At 40.3% G+C, this 19112-nt stretch overlaps 1 protein-coding gene across 3 annotated transcripts in view; it reads right to left on the bottom strand.

Moving 5' to 3' along the window:
* Nucleotides 1-6422: 6422 nt before the first annotated feature.
* The window catches only part of MACROD2 (mono-ADP ribosylhydrolase 2), an 852083-nt gene continuing 839393 nt past the window's right edge, over nucleotides 6423-19112 (bottom strand). For 2 of the 3 annotated variants that reach the window (XM_041425155.1, XM_041425153.1), the window contains exons 17-19: nucleotides 16705-16788; nucleotides 11430-11498; nucleotides 6423-9612 (exon numbers count right to left, since the gene is read on the bottom strand). In XM_041425155.1, coding sequence (XP_041281089.1) covers nucleotides 11437-11498; nucleotides 16705-16788 — 146 coding nt within the window. In that variant the 3' untranslated portion in view covers nucleotides 6423-9612; nucleotides 11430-11436. The remainder of the gene's footprint in view (nucleotides 9613-11429; nucleotides 11499-16704; nucleotides 16789-19112) is intronic. The other variant, XM_041425154.1, reaches the window with a different exon arrangement.

The raw sequence follows: 19112 nt of genomic DNA, 5'->3' as shown, positions 1-19112 counted from the left end.
AGGCTTTGGGAAAACTGGATAAAATGCAGTCATGTGTCCAGTGTAATGAGGTTGAGGGATGTCTTGCAAAGTCATGTAGTTCTTGCTGGTGATTCTGTGGTGCCATAGAGGATTGCAGGGAGAGAACTAGCCCAAGACATATTTGCTATGTGACACATCCCTTCTTAATCCCTTTCAGGTCCCTCTGTGTTCCTGGAAAAAATGAGAAGCTTAACTGAAAATCATGAGATTAAATAAATAAATTAAAAAGGTGTAAAAAGCCAGGTAATAAATAAACCACTAATTCTTGCCTTTCTCCCAAGTGTTAGCATGAGTATGCAGGGACATGAAACTTGCTTGTACCATTCCTTGCACAGCCTTATCCTTCAAGGTCAAGTATTCTCTCTAGAATATATGAAATACTCAGACACACAAACAAACCAGGAGCGTACTGGAGAGGCTGTGAGCTTTCCTAAGTGATGCAAACTTTGCTCTAATAGCAGCAGTAAGAGGGACTCCACTGTTTTGATTCCCAGGTATAAGGTGTTTCTTGCTGATCTGGGGCAGTAACTTCAGGTTCACTTCCTAAAGGATCCAAGTTCTCCATGTGTTCTTCTGTCTTCTGAATTGAAGTCCTCCCCCCTTGGTAGCAATTCAAAGGATGATTTTTATGGATGCCTGTCTTGGCTGCTGCAGCCCCAGTCCTGGAGGGGAAGCTGAGGATGTTTAACTGCAGGTGGAAGCTGGTGTTAATTGTGGGGATGCTTCTGGGCTGGAGGCAATGTGTTTATTGTGAGACTAGGAAACAGTGTAGGAGAAGGAGGCAGGAGCAGGAGGGACAGTCAGGAATGCTGTGAGAATGTGATGCCTGTCCCTGGGAGGAAAATGCCTTCCTGTCACCCTGCCAGCCATGGCTCCCCTGCTCATTTCAGGGTGGGTTAAGTAAGCAGCAGATGGACTCTCAGAGATCAGATTGCAGAGAGCTTTTTTCAACATGCCTTTCTTTTAAAATGTCCCTTTATGCTCAGCCACTCAAAGAAAGCCATAATTATTTTAGTATCTCTTTTCCCTCTCCTACTCAGGAAATGCACTTGGCTTTGCAAGTCTCAGGAGCTGAGAGGAGACAGAGATGGGAGAGCTGACCACAACAGACCCAGGACATATTCTGTATGTCATCATGCTCAACATATAAAACGGGCTGAAAAAGGGGAGAGTTTGGAGTTATGATATTGGTCTTCTTAAGTATTATTACATGTAATGAATCCTTTCTTTCTGGCGATTGCTGACCACCTGCCTGCTCATGGGAAGTGGTGAATGAGCCTGGCGATTGCTGACCACCTGCCTGCTCATGGGAAGTGGTAAATGAGTTCCTTATTTTCCTTTGCTTATGTGCATGATTTTTGCTTCCCTTACTACAGTGTTCTTATCTCAATCCACAATTTTCTGACTTTTACCCTTCCTATTTTCTCCCCATCCTGCTGGTAGGGGAGTGAGCGATTGACTGCAGTGGCCTGGTGACTGGCATTAAACATCTTGCAGAAGTGCCTGCCCACTGCCTAGGGCGCTTTGCCCAAGAGAACTGCAGGGTGTGATCTTCACCTGTAGGGAATGCATTACAGCCAGGACCTGAGTGCTTCCTCCTGGTGTGTGCTCTGCTGCTTGTCTCGATCGTGGGCAGCAGCAGTGACCAGAAGAGAATGCATGGCACCCTAGGGGAAAAGGAGACTAAGTACCAATTTCACTTTTCTTGTTAACTATTTATATATTTTTTTCATTTATTCTGGCTTTTTTTTTTTTTTTTTTTTTTTTTTTTTAGCCAAGGACATTTGGTAGATCTCCTTGATAGACAACAAATCTATTTTGTACCCACCACAATCTGTGCTAAATCCAAAGGGTTACTGTAATATCCAGCCACTCTCTTTGTTTCTATCATTTGTATTTGTTTGTCCTTCTTTTCTCATGCTTGCAGCCCATAAGATGCCTTACCCAAAGGAGAAACAAGATATCTTTAAGTCATGCTGCCTTACCAACAATGATGAATGTGGCCCAAGGTGCAGATGTCCAACAAATGGGAAGGTGCTAAATGCAACAACAACAAAAAAATGCATCCTCTGGACAGGCAGCTGGCCTGGGGCACTGACTGGTCTGCAGAGGCAGTGAGGAAAATTATTTAACAAGATTCAGCATAAATGCCTTCAAATTTTGGTTATTTATGTGGAGGTAAGGTGTATAACAGGATACAGTCATAACTACAGGCTTGTTTGGCTTCTTCTCTGTAAGAAGAAGAGAGAAGAAACATCTCCGGGCTTTCTGAGGTCCTGCCCTTTTCTCCACAGCTGGATCAAAGTCCCTGTCTGCCACTGTCTACCATTGCCTCTCATTCCCAAGCACGTGGGTGCTTGGGATTTGGCAGTATATCCACAAATATCCCCATCTCCCTCCCTGTCCAATTCTCTAGCATCCTGCTGGAATGTTGGCCTGAACTTTGGACAATGGCTGTTCTTTCAGAGCCCTCAGCTGTGAGATAGGATTAGTGGCTGGCTAGCTCAAGCTCCAGTGAGCTGCTGTGGTGCTCACTGGGCTAAAGAATTTTAGTTTGCCCCACATCCAACGGCATGTTAATATAGTCAAGCAGAAAAAAACCAAACTAAAACATGATCCAGGGCCCCCTTTGTGTCAGGGAAAGAAACAAGTGTGAAGGTCTGTCAGAATGTTTTCTCTGTGTCACAAGTTTTGTCAGCCTTCCACTGAAGGCTACAGGGGACTACAGCCTTTATTTTTTTTCTGAAATTAAATTCTACTTTTTCCTCTTTTACAGTTTGTGCTAGGCTTGACTGGAAACAGCAACAAAATAACACTTAGAAGTGCTTTCTGTTAACATGGTTTTTAAAACTTCTGTTTCTGTTTTTAGCTCCTGATAGAAATCAGCTTCACCACAGAGTCCTCGTCTCTGACTCCTGCTCTCATGTCATAATATTGTTCTGATATAATGTTTCTCAATAAAATCTAGTGTACATTATTACATATTCTGTGTCATACATGGGGATTGAATATATAGCTATCCTGGGAGTTGTCTTTGGGAAGTGATAGATCCTACATAAGACATTTTATATAGAATTTTGTTCAATTTTATTAAGTGGATATACTGCCAAAAAAAAATTTGCAATGACATAACATATGTGCAATAGATGCATACAAGATATAAAATGCAGTCTATAGTAAAACTTATCTAAATACTGTATCACATATCATATAATATAAACATATAATGTGTTGAAAAAAAATTTACAATGACATAACATATGTGCAATAGATGCATACAAAATATAAAATGCAGTCTATAGTAAAATTATCTAAATACTGTATCACATATAATATAATATAAACATACGTGTTTTATTTACAGTAATACTATGTGTAGTGTAAGATTCATTATAGCTCATTATGATAAGAAGATAAGATTTATTATTTTTCATTATGTAATGTATTGTATCTTGCTAATGGCATTTACTAGACAAACAACATAGTATGATATAATTCCTATATGGTATGACACAAATATAACATATGATATAAAGGAGTATTATACAATGGAATAGCATAGGGATTATAAACTACATAATGTAGAGTGTTCTGTTGTGTGCAGTTTTATCTCAAGATACATTTATCTTATATAAAATGCCACTGTTGTGCTAGTGTATATGTAGCTACATATACATTGAATATTAAATATTATATTGCTTATATGTTATCTATAATATGTCATCTAAACCACAGTATTTGTAGTAGGCTGCTGGTATATATTATCTTAATGTTAGATGATATCTGGATGGTTTAGTTTATGTAATACAAAATATTTTGTATGCAAATATTGACCTTATGTTACAGCTTTTACCTGTGTTTAGGGATTATATAAATCCAAGTTTGATCTAATGAATGTTCTATAGAGCACACATTCTATCTAATGAAATTAGGTGCAGTACACATACTGTATATAATATACACTATATGGTCCAAAATACATTAACTACCCATCATCTGCTATATATAGTTTATAGTAAATACAGAATGTATACTGCATAAAATTTACTTTGACTGGGGAAAAAAGGTAATCAATCAACCTGGCCTCTCATTTCCTTTCTGCAGAAAAAAATAAACACACCCTGCTCTGGTGTGGGGGTGCTGTGAAGGGCACATCAGGCAGAGGAGGGATTTTTAATTTCATCATGCCCATTTGTGTGCTTCTGGATTTGTGGGTCTCGGCTGCTTGTTTCAACTGTCTTGTGATTTGATCTCTCCTCTGTTTCTGCTTTTATTTCAAAACAATATCCTGACTTGCTGCTGCGATATAGTTTAAACATATATTAAAAAGTTTTATAATTTAGGCTTAAATTTTCCATCCAGAAGGACACTTCTACCAAGCAGATACTTGGAAACTGGTGTGAAATAAGCAGGACTTGCACAAACAGTGCAAAGGCCAAGGAGGCTCCCTGGCCTGTGCAACAGCTGGTGTCAGCACTGCCAGCCAGACTTGCACTGAAAATTATTTACAAAAGCTCGTTCCATTTTTTCCTGGGGAAAACCAGGAAGATCTTGGTGACTATTTTTAATAGGTGAGGTGTGTCTAGTTGCAAATGACAACCACGTTTTCCAACATCAACCAAGTGCATGGACTTGCTCTTCTACCAAGGAGTGGAGGATGCTCAACAGGGTTAAACCGGAGGGAAATTTCGCCTGAGCAATGCAAAGCCCCCCAAACCATCAGCTCTGAGCTGCCACCAGATGGAGCAACCTCCCCAAGTACCTCCTCCACCGTCTGTATTTTCATCAGCAATCTTTTTGGTTTTCTTTTTTTCTTTTTTTTTTTTTTTTTTTTTTTTCCTGAAGGAATTCATTATGATAAATATTTTATCAGTGAATTCTGAAACAATTAATAGTGATTTGACATTTACTTTAAGGAGTTCCTAATAATTTTAGTGGAGTGAGAAATTAGGGTATTTAAATGTCTCTGGACACTTTTACTTCAGTTAAAAAAAAAAAAAGGCCAACCCCAAGACTAATTAAAATCCTAAAGCACAGTTTTTACATTATAAATAAACCAAGGTCATAATGACCCCTTCGGAAGCTGCTGTGAGGGTGCTAGGGAGAGGAATCAGAGCCAATTTAAAGCATGCACATAACCCTCTGAGGAGATTCACATGGAAATCCTAAAAGGTAACCCAGTTTCTCTTGGAGACTCTCTCTGAGAAGCTGATTAGGGAAATTGGTAATAGAGCCTCTGTTTCTCACATAGATTGACATCCAATGTAATCAGCTCCACAGAAGACTTTCCCAGGCACAAATCCACCCTTCAACACCTTCCCTTTCAGACCTTGTTTAGAAATCTGTCAAGAAGACTCTCCTAATCCACATCATTTGGGAAAACATCCGTCTCTGTGAGGATCTGTGCCACTTAAAACACGTGCCCTTCTTCATACTCCAATGGCATGGACTTTTTCCACTTGAGGCTGTGCTAGTCAAGAAGGGTGGGGTGGACAGCACTTTCTCCTAGCTAAGAAGACAATTTATTTGCTCTCTCTTAAAATATTCACACTGTTGCAGTGGAAATAGGCTGCAGTGTGGGTAAAGTAGGTGCTTCCACTGCTGTACCGTTCTGGACATAAAGTGGAAACAGCTGAAGCCAGTGAGAAGCACAGCTACTTCTGGTATTTCTCTCTCTCAGGTTAGCTCAGACCATGCATGCATTTGGGGCCTGCATACAGCAAAAAGGCAGACATTCCCCATGGACATGCACCTCCTGTACCTTGTCTTCTTCCATTTGGCAGTCCAAGGGTTGCACACAAGGAAAGGCGAAATTTCAGAGAAGGAAGCCATTTGTTGGAGAGTGTTGAACCCACACAGCCCAGCCCCCTCACTTCAGTTATTGATGTTTAAAACCTTGGCTGAGAGGAATAAGGCCAGGTTGGTACACACAGTTTCACCTATGTAGGTGTCATGAAAGAAAAAACTCCACTTTTGCAATCTCTGAAATATCCTCTACCTATCAGTTTTTTAAATAAGTGATGGTAGAAAGGACAGATAACATCTAGCATACATAATTCTCTATTATACCAGTGGATTTCATATATATATGGAGTCTTCTTTGACAGATAACACATGCTGGGATTTAGTGCAACGGGACAGGTTTTGTAACATCTCTTGTGCAGCACTGGGACCAGTCAAGATGCCTTTTCCCCTCTGATCTGTAAGATCCTCTAAAAATCCCCCCTGCCAGGAGATATCTGCTTGTTACAAGAATCTGCCAAACGACAAATTTTAACGAGGATCCGGCTGCATGCGTTGCTGACGGCACATCCAAACCAAAACGTCCTTTGTTGACGACCAAAATTACCTCTGCACCACTGGCATGGTGAGGAGGGCATAAACACACGAGTGGCATTGCCTTGTCTTCAGGACAAGCTTTATTAACTATTTGCTTTAACAAGGTAGTTATGAAGGCATTGGTTCTTTAGGTTACAAGGAAAGTAACGAGACTCAGGTTCAGCATGTAAATGACAAAGTAACAAGAAAGGCAAATGTTAACCCATATAACTATTAGACCATCTATTAGAGGACATTTTGCAAGCAACATTCTACATTTCTTTGCATTGAAGTAAAAACATATTTTTTGGTCAAGAAAATTACCTTTTTCAGTTTTTACATTTTTTAAAACTTATATCACAAATGTCAGGGTAAGGCAAATCCCGGATGAACAATATGATAAAAATCCCTATTCCCCAAGAAAATAGATCCACATACTCTGTTAGATTTCGTAATTTTAAAAGCAAAGCTGGCATGCACTGCATATAAACTCTTTTTTTTTAATATAATTTAATTCAAGTCCTAAAGCAGAACAGTGTTAATTCAAAGAGAGGCTTTCTCAGTGCTTTATAGAAAGAGTGACAATTAGCTGCAGTGACCCATTATTACAGACTATGTCTCAGTATCACCTTTGGATGTCATCATGGGAGCAGTCACCAGCCTGAGGAATATTGTGCCTAATGGCAGGGATGAGCACTTTCAGACACAGGAGGAACAACAATCAAGCACAGCCTCTTATGTTGAATGCAAACATCAGCACCCAAAGGCTTTACACCACCTGCTGTAAATATATTTTGAGTTTAAATCAAAATCCTTGACATAAATAGCAGCGTGGTGATTCTCTATCTATCATTAGTTCTTCTCCAAAACCAGCTCTTTACCGTTCTGCATCTCCAGACAAACATCAGAGACTGACTGCATTGACTATTATTAACACAGCTGAGAACTCATGCTGCCAAAGTATACTCACTTTATGAGTAGTGAAAAATGCTAACAATTCAAATCAAAACCTACCCAAAGGAGGACAGATATAAACAAGGCTGCAAATAGTACAGTAAGGACTTAATCTACTCATAGGTTTCCTTGCTTTACACTTTCTGGACTTCATGCTTTGCTGACACATCATTGGGAAAATGGTTGTTTCGGACTCACTATTGTCTACCAAGGTTAAATAAAAAGCAAAATGAAATTACTGTCAGGGGCTAGAGAGCGTCTAATATGATGCATCTTTGCAGCTAATTTTTTTCTTTAACTGCCAGTCAGTCTTCACAAGACATTTAAGGAATCTTTATCTCCTTCTGAATGACCACACTTCAGCATCCAGCCTCCTCTGGGGCTGTCCCTTTGGCTCCCTTGCTAAAGCCAAAGTTGGTGAGAAAAGATTTTGACAACTGATTCATGGCTGATGTTAATGTTGGCCACGGGGAAGCACAATCAGAAGAGGTACAGAACTACATTCAGGGGACTGGATAGTCTGTTGAAGTTATCACAGTTGTATAAATCACCTCCTGATGTATTCATCCACTCCTGACCTACCTATTATGACAGCCTGTTTCAATCATAATAACACAGTGTGAGAGATACACAGAAACATAAGGGACCATACACAAGAGTCCACATCACAAAAACATGTTCTGTCAAGCATGACCCCAAGGTTGGGAAAGGAGAGCATCAGAGGCACCTCAAAGGGAACAAGGAGTCTCTTCAAGAGTATTTGGAGAGTGCAAGAGCCAGAGGAATGGTAGTTACCAAATACAGGTAATCTTAGCAAAATTCTCAAACCGACTAATAGACTAACATTAGCTCATTTACTCCTACAATTGATCCAATTTGGAATTGTCTAGGTGATGAAGAAGCTCCTTGAGAGCCCCTCTGGCACTAGTCACAGCTGGGTGAATATACCACTGGAGGCAGCACACAGAAATACCCTTCTGATCCCACCTCAACAAACATGCTGGAGTCCCACAGAGGAGGGGAGGAGGGGAGGTGGGGGGAGCTGTACTTTCTAGGAGCTGTACTCTCTGTGTGTAATCTGATGCTTTTCCTGTTTTCCTTTCTAATCCTTGTTTTTCCTTGACACCCTTTTGAATTAACAACAACCATTGACTGTCATAGCCCATGTTAGGTGTGCTCAGGTCACCCTTGACTTGCTGCTACTCCATCACAGGATTTATCATTGAAACTGCTCTAGCTGGGATGAACCCAGATCACAGGAGGATAGAGATATGTCTTACCTTTTTTTTTTCCACTTTTTTTTCCTGGCCAGATATTAAATACCTATTCTGTGATTCAGGAATATTTTGGGTGAAAAAAAAAGTACAGAACCAATTATTTTTATTAGAATTATCAAATTAGAATCAATTACTTTCTTAAAATGTCCAAATTATTCTTATCAGCACTTTAAAATACAGTTTGTAGCACATCCCTGTAGGGACAAAGGTTGCATGCTCTTCCATCCAGTGTATTTTCCATCAGTTACAGTACAGTTGGGAAATGTATATGAAAACCTTTTGTTCCTTTTCTACAAATTTCAGTGCAGCATTTACTGGCAGAACAATTGACATATGGAGAGACATTCTTATCCAAATGACTGCTAATTGCTTTAAAAAAAAATATCCATGCATATGCAGTGGAAAATGTAATGAGGGTTCACAAAAGCTACTGTGTGAAGCCGTTAAAGTTGGGAGCTGTATTTAAAGATGCCTCTAATGCAGAGTCTTTCCAGCATCAAGGAAATGTCTGTTGCCTACCTATACCCAAAGGTCATACTTACAGCACTGGTTTTTGAGATGTGCAGAACTAACTGGAAAAAGCAGGATTTTTAGGGTGCTGGCTGTTTGAGGCCACATGTGTTATTCACATGTAAGGACATGGCACAGCATAAGCTGATCATGGGAAAGAAGATAAAGATGCTAGAAGAGGGGTGGGCCTGGAAACAGGCTACTGATGGTATGATGCAGGAGGAAAAAAGACCCAATATAAGAGATGGACTCACATTTCAGAAGAAACTGTTGTAATTGCAACAGTTAATTAACAGGGTTAATTGCAAAACATTTTTAGACCTGGGAAGTTACGATCCTTTGCAACAGACTTACAGAATGAAATGCAATGAAGAACAAAGAGAAATTAAAAGCAAAGACTCATTCCCCCAAAAGCTCCCCCCCTCCCAACCCGCTGATCATCTCTGTGTGCTCTTTTCGGCCAAGAATGATGCTGGAGGATGTCAGCGCTGCCCGTAGGGTTTCCTTGGGTCTCTCCTCTCCTGCATCCTTCCTTCGCCACAGCAGTAGAGAGAAAAGTGGAAAGAAAAAAAGGAAAATTTTCAAATGTCTGCACAGAACCCATGTCTCTTGTTTCCCTCAAGTCTCATGTTTCCAGCAACAGATGCCTACGTTTCATTTTTTTGTCCAATGTGTGTGTGACACACAGCTTATGTACAACAGCTACTATTGGGCATGCAAATTACCTGTGCTTATCAGGGTGTCTTGGTTTTCCAGAGCACCACCAAGCAACAGCTTGATACCAGAGACTGCCAGCTCTGGCAGGTGCTTTGGTGACAAACAACACATTAAAGTACTAAAAATAGGAAGCAGATGGACCTCCTTCGCTCCAGAATGACCCTTGTGAAATTCTCTGAGGTTTAACAGGCTGATCAATCCTCCCTGGGGATTGCTCCTAGTAATTAAAACAGCAGCAACACAGTTTGGATGATTTTGACAGCAAGTGGCAATGAATTCAATGCCTGCTTCTAATCCTGTGCATGCCATTGAACTGCTGAGCAAGACACGGTGCGCCCGGAATCTGGCCCCGCAGTGGAACTGAAGAGATTTATTAATTAATTGCTAATTCATGAACAAAAATTACTCCAACCCTAAACATTCACAGATAATAATTTCTACGGTAAAATGCAGCATGAGAAACAGACTTCTTAAGGGCCACAAGAAAACTGTAATATTCAAGTACCTTTTTTTAAATAGAGGAAGGGTATTAACATATTGATGTGTTTTTAAGTTAAGGATTTCATTATTTCCTCTTTTTTGTTTGAGCAAGAAGCTAAGGGAGGGGGAGGAAGAGTTATGGATGCTGTAATTTAATTAATATTTTGAGGGTGCATCCCTTTTTTACTTCAGTACTTTTACATCAGGGCTACTTCTCACTCCAGCAGTATGGTAGCACATCACCTGCATGCTGATAAGGACCAAGAGTCATGTTCCATAATAAGACCTTGCATTTTAAATCTCTGTGTTACAGCTGCTGCCATTGAACACCTTGCTCTTGTGCTACATGAAACCCCATGACAAGGGTAAATACAGCATGTTGCTGTTGATGATATTGGTACTTCTCAAAAACCCTACACCAAAGGAAGCAGTGTGCACTGAAAACCACTTCTGAGGGAGAAATGGCTCCTGCTTCTTTTTGTTAGGGATGAGCCTTGGACTTCTGTCTTCCCACTACATTATTCATTTTAGTCTAGAAGAAATGCTATTTATGCCAATGAAAAACACTTCCTCAGCAGCCACCACCGCTCCAGCCACAGCACTATCATTTAGTGTGGGAAGCCAAAAAAAGCTCCAAAAGGCAGCAGAGCTCCAGAAGGCAGCTCTCTGACTTTACCTTGTTTTTCAGTGGAATTGCTGAAGAGACATTAGGTACTGGAGAGCCAAGGGCAACAAACCCCTCAAAATGTGAACTTTTTGTTCCCAGAACACAGCTCATACAGAACTGAGTTTTGTTCCAACCAGTATAAATTTTCTGTCATTTTTCCAAAGCAATGCCAAAAATTGTTTGCTCACTTATTCTTCTGTTCCTTATCTCAGTGCTGCTTTGCCTTTGGATGATCTAAAACCATGCACTACCTACACCCATTACAGCTGCACACTGCTGCTATAATATTTGCTTGACAAATAAAGTTTTTCCTTTTTATAATGCAATACAGGCCATATTAGCAATTACTTCTCCCTTGTATTCTGTCTTCCTATATTTTTTCATGTTTGGTAAATTTTAACTTTAATTCAGGTGGTTTCAAAGCAAGTTTTCATACAGAAACTGTATGGAAAATAGGGGAGAAAAAATAGTTGCGAAGGTCTTACCTGTTACTTAAGCTTTCTGCTCTGTTTCCATTGGATCATTTATACTTTCAACTTGACTATTCATTTCAGCTGAAAAAAGAAATGAGATGGTCATTAAACTCTATTAATGATACTCGTTAAGTTTATCATGTGGAGTAATAACTGCTTTTAAACCAAAAGGGACATTTATTGCATTAAGAAATCTCTTAAGTCATCAAATAGGCCTCTTAGGGGAAACATCCTAACCTGGAGTTCCCTGGACACTATGACAAACAGTCCTGCAAGGAGGAAGGCTTTAGCATCATTTAGAAATGCAAGCCTCTGGCTCTAGATTTGCTCTTTGGTCCACATCCATCCAGTCTGACTTGGAGTCCAGCTCAAGGTCAAAAGGACCTTCATGTCTGTCTGTAGGCCACAGAGATACAGGTATTGCCAAAGAGTGATCTGGAGTTTTGCTGGACTAAGTGGCCTTGACCCTCTGATTCAAACCTTGACCCTCTGATTCAAACACTGGCTTCTGACAAAGTCCCTGGTAGGACTCAGCTTGAGCCACAGGATGAACACAGATCCATTTCTGCAGAAAAATAGAATGATTTAGGTTGGAAAAGACCCTTAAGATCACTGAGTCCAACCAAAAACCTAACACTACCAAGTCCCATTAAATCATGTCCCTAAATCACAGGAGTCAAAATGTGACACTTTTGATGCCTTCTCAGTTACAGAGATGCTGCTCCCAGAAGTTCTTGAACTGCAAATTGCTGGAACCTAGGGGAGCATTCAGAGGCAATGTCACTATATTCCTACAATAATAGTTTGTTAGTGTAAGATCCATTTAAAAGCCAACCTTATTTTCGTTTAAAATGACATTAAAAAAAAGAAAACAAACTAAAAAAAAAGATTAAAAGAAATTAAATAGAAGGCTTAAACTAATTTCACTGTGACATTTGTCAAAACTATAATTTAAACTATGGCAGGTGTGAATGGTCATAGTTAAGCTAAACATAAATACCTGCAGTTTTAAGACTAATATCTAGTATTTGTTCTGCACTGAATTTGAAGCCATTTATAGTAAAACTGTTTTTTGTTTCTTTACTCTGGCTTTGTGTTGTGTTATCACCTGTAGATTATGAGGCATTTGACATGGGTGACAGGGAAAAACCTCAAACATGAGCAGAAGATTTGGAAATTAAGATGGGAGAGAGGAAGGAAAAAACCCCAAAATCAATAATGATGCTACTTCCAGCCAGGCAGTATGATGTCTTTTCTGAATCAATATCATGTCAATGTACCTGTTACAGTTTTGATGATTTATTTGTGAATTATTAATAACCCATATGCAGAGAAGATATTGTAACGGCTTCCTGGATGTATGTGATGAATAATATGAAAAGTATCCTCTCCTGATTACAGAGCTCTGATGCACATCACATTTAGCAAGCTTGTGTTCTTTAACAATATTTGCATAGAAAAGACAGGATGCTTAATAAATAAAAAAAATCTCAGAAGGAAAGCTGCTGCACACTGACAACAGCATCCTCTCCCAGCCTCATCATGCTAGACAGCTTCACTGGCAGTATTTGTTGAAAATACTGTCAGCCTTCACTCACATTCTACAGAAACCTCCTGCAAATTAAATCTGGACTTGAAACCTGTGGTGAGGCTCTGTCAGCATCCCAGATGAACCTTTTCCTCTGTATTTGTGACAGAGCTCAGCTCTTTGCATGAGCTCTGCTAGGGACAGGGAGGTCTGACTGAAGGATGGGCTTCTGCAGACCACTGAGTGAACCCCAACATAGCCACTATGAGGACAGCCACACAGTTCTCTCTGTTTAGCTGGAAAACCGCACAGCAGTGAAGCACATAGCACAAGAACACATGGAAGAACTGCCACCAGGTATGGTGGGGATGGGACTCACAGTCCTCGGTTCCTCCCAGCACAAGGGGGTGTCAGAAAGGCATCATTAGCCCTGAGTGTTCTACATCCAATCACACCACAAGCCAAAATAGAGGTTCTCTCTGATAAGCAAGGTTTTTAGAGGTTTTCAACTGCTAACGCACTTTAGCAGTCTGGTTGCACCTCCCCATAATATGCTACATCAGCCAACAACTCCGAGAGGCAACTGGAGTGCAAAGAGATGCACATCTCCTAAATTCGGTTTTACCTGCACCTCCTTCTGCACCTTCACAGATGGTTTTATTGCCAGAAATGGACATCTCTGTGCAATGGATGTGAACATTCTCTGTCTGATTTCTCTTAAATTTTTACCCATTGGGGGCCAAAATTATCAACTCTCAAATGATGACCAGGCAGGGAATTCTCCCCCAAAAGCAAGAAAGTTCCTTGCAAGAGGAGCAGAAATAACCCAGCAAATAATTCCCATCCATAACAGGATGAAGGAGAAGACAGGTAAATGGGAGACTAGAGAGCCAAGTTAAAGTCATCTAAGAGAGACAGTGCATTTCTTTAGCCTAGGATATTATGCCATAGACCTGGACAGCAGATGACACCAAAATATTAGAGTTTTGGTTTAAATCAGGATGCAGCTTTCCACAGGCTTGAAACAAAAAAAGATGGAGCAACCCCATCGTGAGAAGTTTGATCTGACTAATATAAGCTGGAAACGAAAAATTCCCGTAGTAATCTCCAGAGCTTTGGTGGAAGAAAAAAGAAGGGAGAGAGAGGGGAGGGGGAAAGGAAGGGAGGAAGGGAGGAAGGGAGGGAGGAAGGGAGGAAGGGAGGAAGGGAGGAAGGGAGGGAGGAAGGAAGGAAGAAAGGAAAGAAGGAAGGAAGGGAGGGAGGGAGGAAGCTGCTGTCAGGGAAATACCATATAAGAACCCAATCACCAAAGGTGAGGTTTGCCATCATTAAAAAAAAACTAATCAGCAAATCTGTCCTGGGTACAAAAAATTTAATATACAAGGGTCTTTGCTCTGATGGCTGATGGAAATGGGTAGGACAAATATGTGTCTGTATACGCAGCCCTAATCCAGGCTAAAGATGCACCTTCTGACAGTTTTCCTGATGAAGAATCAATCCCAGGTCTCAAATAATAGTAGTTTTTCAAATATATCACTCTCATGGACCTTCCCACTGGATGAACCAATATTGAGATCCACCCAAGCTGTCTAAATTTTCTGCATCTCTAATGCACTTTCCACTGTGCCATTGAACATGAAATTAAACCACAAGAACTGGGCTGCCAAGGGGATGCAGTGATACATGCTTGTGCTTTCAGCTGTGAAGCAATGAGATCTCCTGGGGCTGAAAGAAGGGGACCAGAGAAAAAAATAGGCAATTTACATAAAAATTACTGTTAAAGGGAATGAGTTTGATCCTTCCTCTCTCTTTTTTTATTTTTTAAACATGCAGTATATGTCCACAAGGAAAACCACCCTGTAATATAATCCTAATAGCAATTTAAGCTGTCTAGAAACAAAAACTTCCCTGACAAGTGAAGTACTTTTTGGCAGCCTATGCAAACACCCTTTTCCTGTTCTTTCATATAACTTAGAAAGTTCAAAGAAAAGAAAGGTATAAGATGAGTCATATGTAGAAGATGTTACAAGATAAGCAAGATTTGAAACAGAGAAACCTATCAAGATTCTCATTTCAGAGACTGCTAGCTGGTCCTGCTGTCCTGTCCTATGGGCACATGTTGAAACAGTTATGCAATCACTTTCCTTTCCAGCCAGAAATCCCTTAACATATTCCCTCAGTAAATTTGGATTTGTTTTCACTAAGTAGTCCAAAGTATCCCATGGATTCACAATTCAAATGTTTTAATGTGCTATGACTTTTGGATTTGTTCAAAGAATGAGTCAAGAAGGCTGCTTTGGCTTTATTCTGCACTTCTACTTGTAATAGTATAAACTCTAGCATTTTTTAATACAGAAAAGTTCATTATGCACACTTGCTTTTCCTGTGCTTGCAAACTTCTTTACAGGCCAGTATCTAATCAGTCACCCATTCAAATGCTGCAGCACAATCTGACATCAGAGAATGGAAATCAGCATCAGATTCTTTGTGTAACTAATAGCAAGAACAATATAATTGGTTTGAGATGTATAAAAGTGTCCCTTCAATTTATATTCTGTCAGTGTTGAGGAGGTTAAAGAAAGAGTTAAAAAACAACCTTCAGTACAGAGAGGAGTCTATGGGTATAAAAGGAGGATTGTACACCCAATCCCAAACCCACTGCTGTCTGGGGCAGTAAAAAAGCCCCTCTGTGTAAAACCCAACAAAACCCTCTATGTAGCTCTGTTATGCTACAAGAGCTGAGCAAGATGGGTGAAAAAGGCTTCACCAAAGCCTAAGCACCAATATGCTGATTCCCACCATAATTTCTTTACACACAGGATGAGTCAAGGTCAATTATTTTTTGTTTACAAGGATGTTACACACTGCAGATTTGAGTAGCATCCTAGTACTCAGCCCTTGCTGGAATTTGCCACACAGATGGGTCATTGGCTCACCAAGATCAATGTTGGAGGAATATAATTTCCAAGTCAGGAATTGTGGGTTGATTATGTCCACAAACCTGACTGGGACTGCTGTTGGGTCAACTAAATTGTGGTTATTTTATTAAAAGTCCTAGTGAGAGAACTGTGTGCATACTGAAGGAGGAGGAAAGGGAATCACAGCTGACTGAGAATGAGACTAACATACAAATTCAGAGTGGTTATACTGCCAAACACTTCCCCCTGCAGTTAGACCTCCAACCTCTCGGCCAATTCTATGTCAAGATCAACATTACAGTGGGTCTAAAATATTACTTAGTTAAAAGACAGGCAGTGTAGAACGCACCAGCTGAACACATTAACCCAGTCAAATTAAGAAGCAGGGCTACAGTGCTGAAAGTTACTTCCACCAGACTCACAAGACAGTAGAGATGGTGTAAACTCCCAAAAAGACTCAGTTGAAGAGACTGTAAATGTAACTCAATTTTTTTAGGAGGAAACATATAAACTCCAGAAAGGCAATGCTAGGTATCAACTTCAGGATAATATACAGAGTAATAGAATGGTTCTGCTTGGAAAAGACTTTAAAGACCATGAAGTTGTACTCTCCTGCCTTGGGCAAGGACACCTTCCACCAGACCAGGTTCCTCCACACCCCCATGAGCCTGGCCTTGAACACTTCCAGGAATGGGGCATCACAGCCCTCTGAACAACCTGTTTCACTGCCTCCCTACCCTCACAGTGAACAATTCCTTACTAATATCCAATCTAAACACTCTCTTTGTCAGATTACAGCCATTACCCTAAAAAATTAATTGAAAATAATAGAACAACATACCATCCTTATTTGAAACATCTGCTGCTTGACTTGCAAGGTCAATTTTCACAGGCTCCATGGAAGTTTCCTCTTGCTCTTGTATCCCTGTAATATAAGCCAAAGAAGGAGAAAAATCAATACTCACAGTACCCAATTAATATCTAATTCTTCATGCCTGGCTTTTTTTTTTTTTTTTTCCTTCTGGCAAGCTCTTACCTTTGTAGACTCCACTGTTGTACAGTGGCACCCACTAGAGAAGAGGACAGAGGCTATAGGGAGAACATGGTTTGAAAATAATTGCCTGAATATTTTTAGCAATTCAAACTCTTTTTAAACTGGGATTGTTAAAATCACATTGTGGTGTGTGCTTCTGCCTCCCCACCATTCTTTTCTCATCACTTTTAAAGAATCCCCTCTGCTCATAAAATGAAGTATATGATGGGGACTTAATCACAGTTATAAAGTTTCTATGGCCAGCAGAAAAAAAATAAATACAGTGAAGTGTTCAAATACACTGGGTAGCCAGACACAAACTAGAATATGAATGTGGGAAAATGCATTTTATCATTGTAACTCAATATTTTTATCTCTTCTGCCTCAGGCTTGTCTGGAAGCTTAAATTCAAATTCCTAACAATATTTGAAAAGGAACAAAAAAAAAAAGAATTTGCTGTTTTAGACAGAGTTCTACTATTCTGCCATTGGCTAAGAAGCCGATTTTTATTTACATTCCATCATGCTACTTCTCTGCTTCTGTAGCTGCTGTAAAACCTGTTGCACTCATGTGACTGAACTGTAGGATATCAGGGGATTGGTCACTAAGGGATCCAGGCATTTGGGTGGTATAATGAGACAGCAGAGTGTAGTAAGAACTCAGATATTTCAGAAACATTTCATTCATAAACTGAAATAATTTACCCTTTCAACAACACAGATAAAACCTTCACTGTCTCTCAAAAACCTCCTTCTTTCTCCTGTGGAATTCTAAAGCGGGGTTTTTAAGGCCACCAGAGTATACTACGTTTATTTTGTCCATAAAAATGTATCTACTACTGAAAATTTCAGCCACATTTCCTTCTAATTTTCTCTGCAAACCAATGGTATAATGGGGAACTTCATTTCCTCTCTGCTTACTGTGATGGCCAATGCTATTTTCACTGGGAACTTCTGGCACACAACCTATAGAATCACAGAATCACAGAATCATCAAGGTAGGAAAAGACCTCTGAGACAGAGTCCCACTGTTAACCCAAGACTGCTAAGTACACCACAAAATCATGTCCTCAAGTACCACATCCACTCACCTTCTGAACATTTCCAGGGCTGGGGATTCCACTGCTTCCCTGGGCAGCCTATTCCAATGCCTGACCTAGAGTCCTACCAAGCTTGGGTGATGGATGAATTTACAGTGATAGAAATGTTACTTATCATTTTAACAGACCTTACTTCTCATGCAGAAACTTTTCAGTGGATCATCATATCAGCAGCTTCACCTCTCACTGTTTAAAATCATCTCCCCAGACAAAATGCCTGTAAACATCTGTGACTAAGAATGCTGCACATCTGCCTGAAATGGCCCCTTTGTGGGTGCATCAAGCTCCAGATGCTTCTCCAGGGAATTCATGAGAGTGAACGAGGTTATCTCCTGCAGTTTTTTTATGTACCAACATCCCCAAAATTTCCCAGTGTTACCCACCTGTCTTTTTGTCTCATAAAAAAGATAAACCCAGGTGACCCTCCACGAATAATATGTATATGTCAGGAATTTGTCAAGTACAAGACTGAACAGATGTTTCAAAATCCCTGCCTGACTTCTCCTGGCAAAATCAATGTCAAATTTGAGGGACCATGAAAACACTGATTAATGAAGGAAGATACACAGACATTCTGATTGTGATACATTTTGATTATCTGAGGGAAGCAGCTCTATGAAGAATAAAATTTTGAAAAATCTCAGAATAATCAGGTGGGCTGGGAGGAAGCTTAAGAACCATTTAGTTCCAATCCCCCTGCCATGGGCAGGGACACCTTCCACTGGACCAGGTTGCTCCAAGCCACATCCAACCTGGACTTGAACACTTCAAGGGATGGGGCAACGACAGCTTCACAAGGCAATATGTGCCAGGGCCTCATCTCCCTCTGAGTAAAGAATTTCCTCCTAATATCCAGTCTTAAACCTACTCTTTCACGTTAAAAACATTCCCCTTTGTCCTGTTGACTGTCTATACATGAGTGCAGCCCGCAATGGATGCAGCTCTACCCACCAAGACACCCTGCTGTCTGATGCAGGTGTTTGGGATATCTGCTAGACACCAGCACGCTCTGACTGGTTGCTGCCTCTGAATCTGACTTTGACGCCTCTAAACCACCATGTATTAACCAAATAAAGGAGATATGATACGACAGGTCATGACTGGCCTCCCAGTTTCT

The sequence above is a fragment of the Onychostruthus taczanowskii genome, unplaced genomic scaffold (assembly GCF_017590055.1).
Source record: "Onychostruthus taczanowskii isolate IOZ18803 unplaced genomic scaffold, ASM1759005v1 scaffold87, whole genome shotgun sequence".
Classification (NCBI taxonomy): Eukaryota; Metazoa; Chordata; class Aves; order Passeriformes; family Passeridae; genus Onychostruthus; species Onychostruthus taczanowskii.
This window is presented reverse-complemented; position numbering and strand designations above follow the sequence as displayed.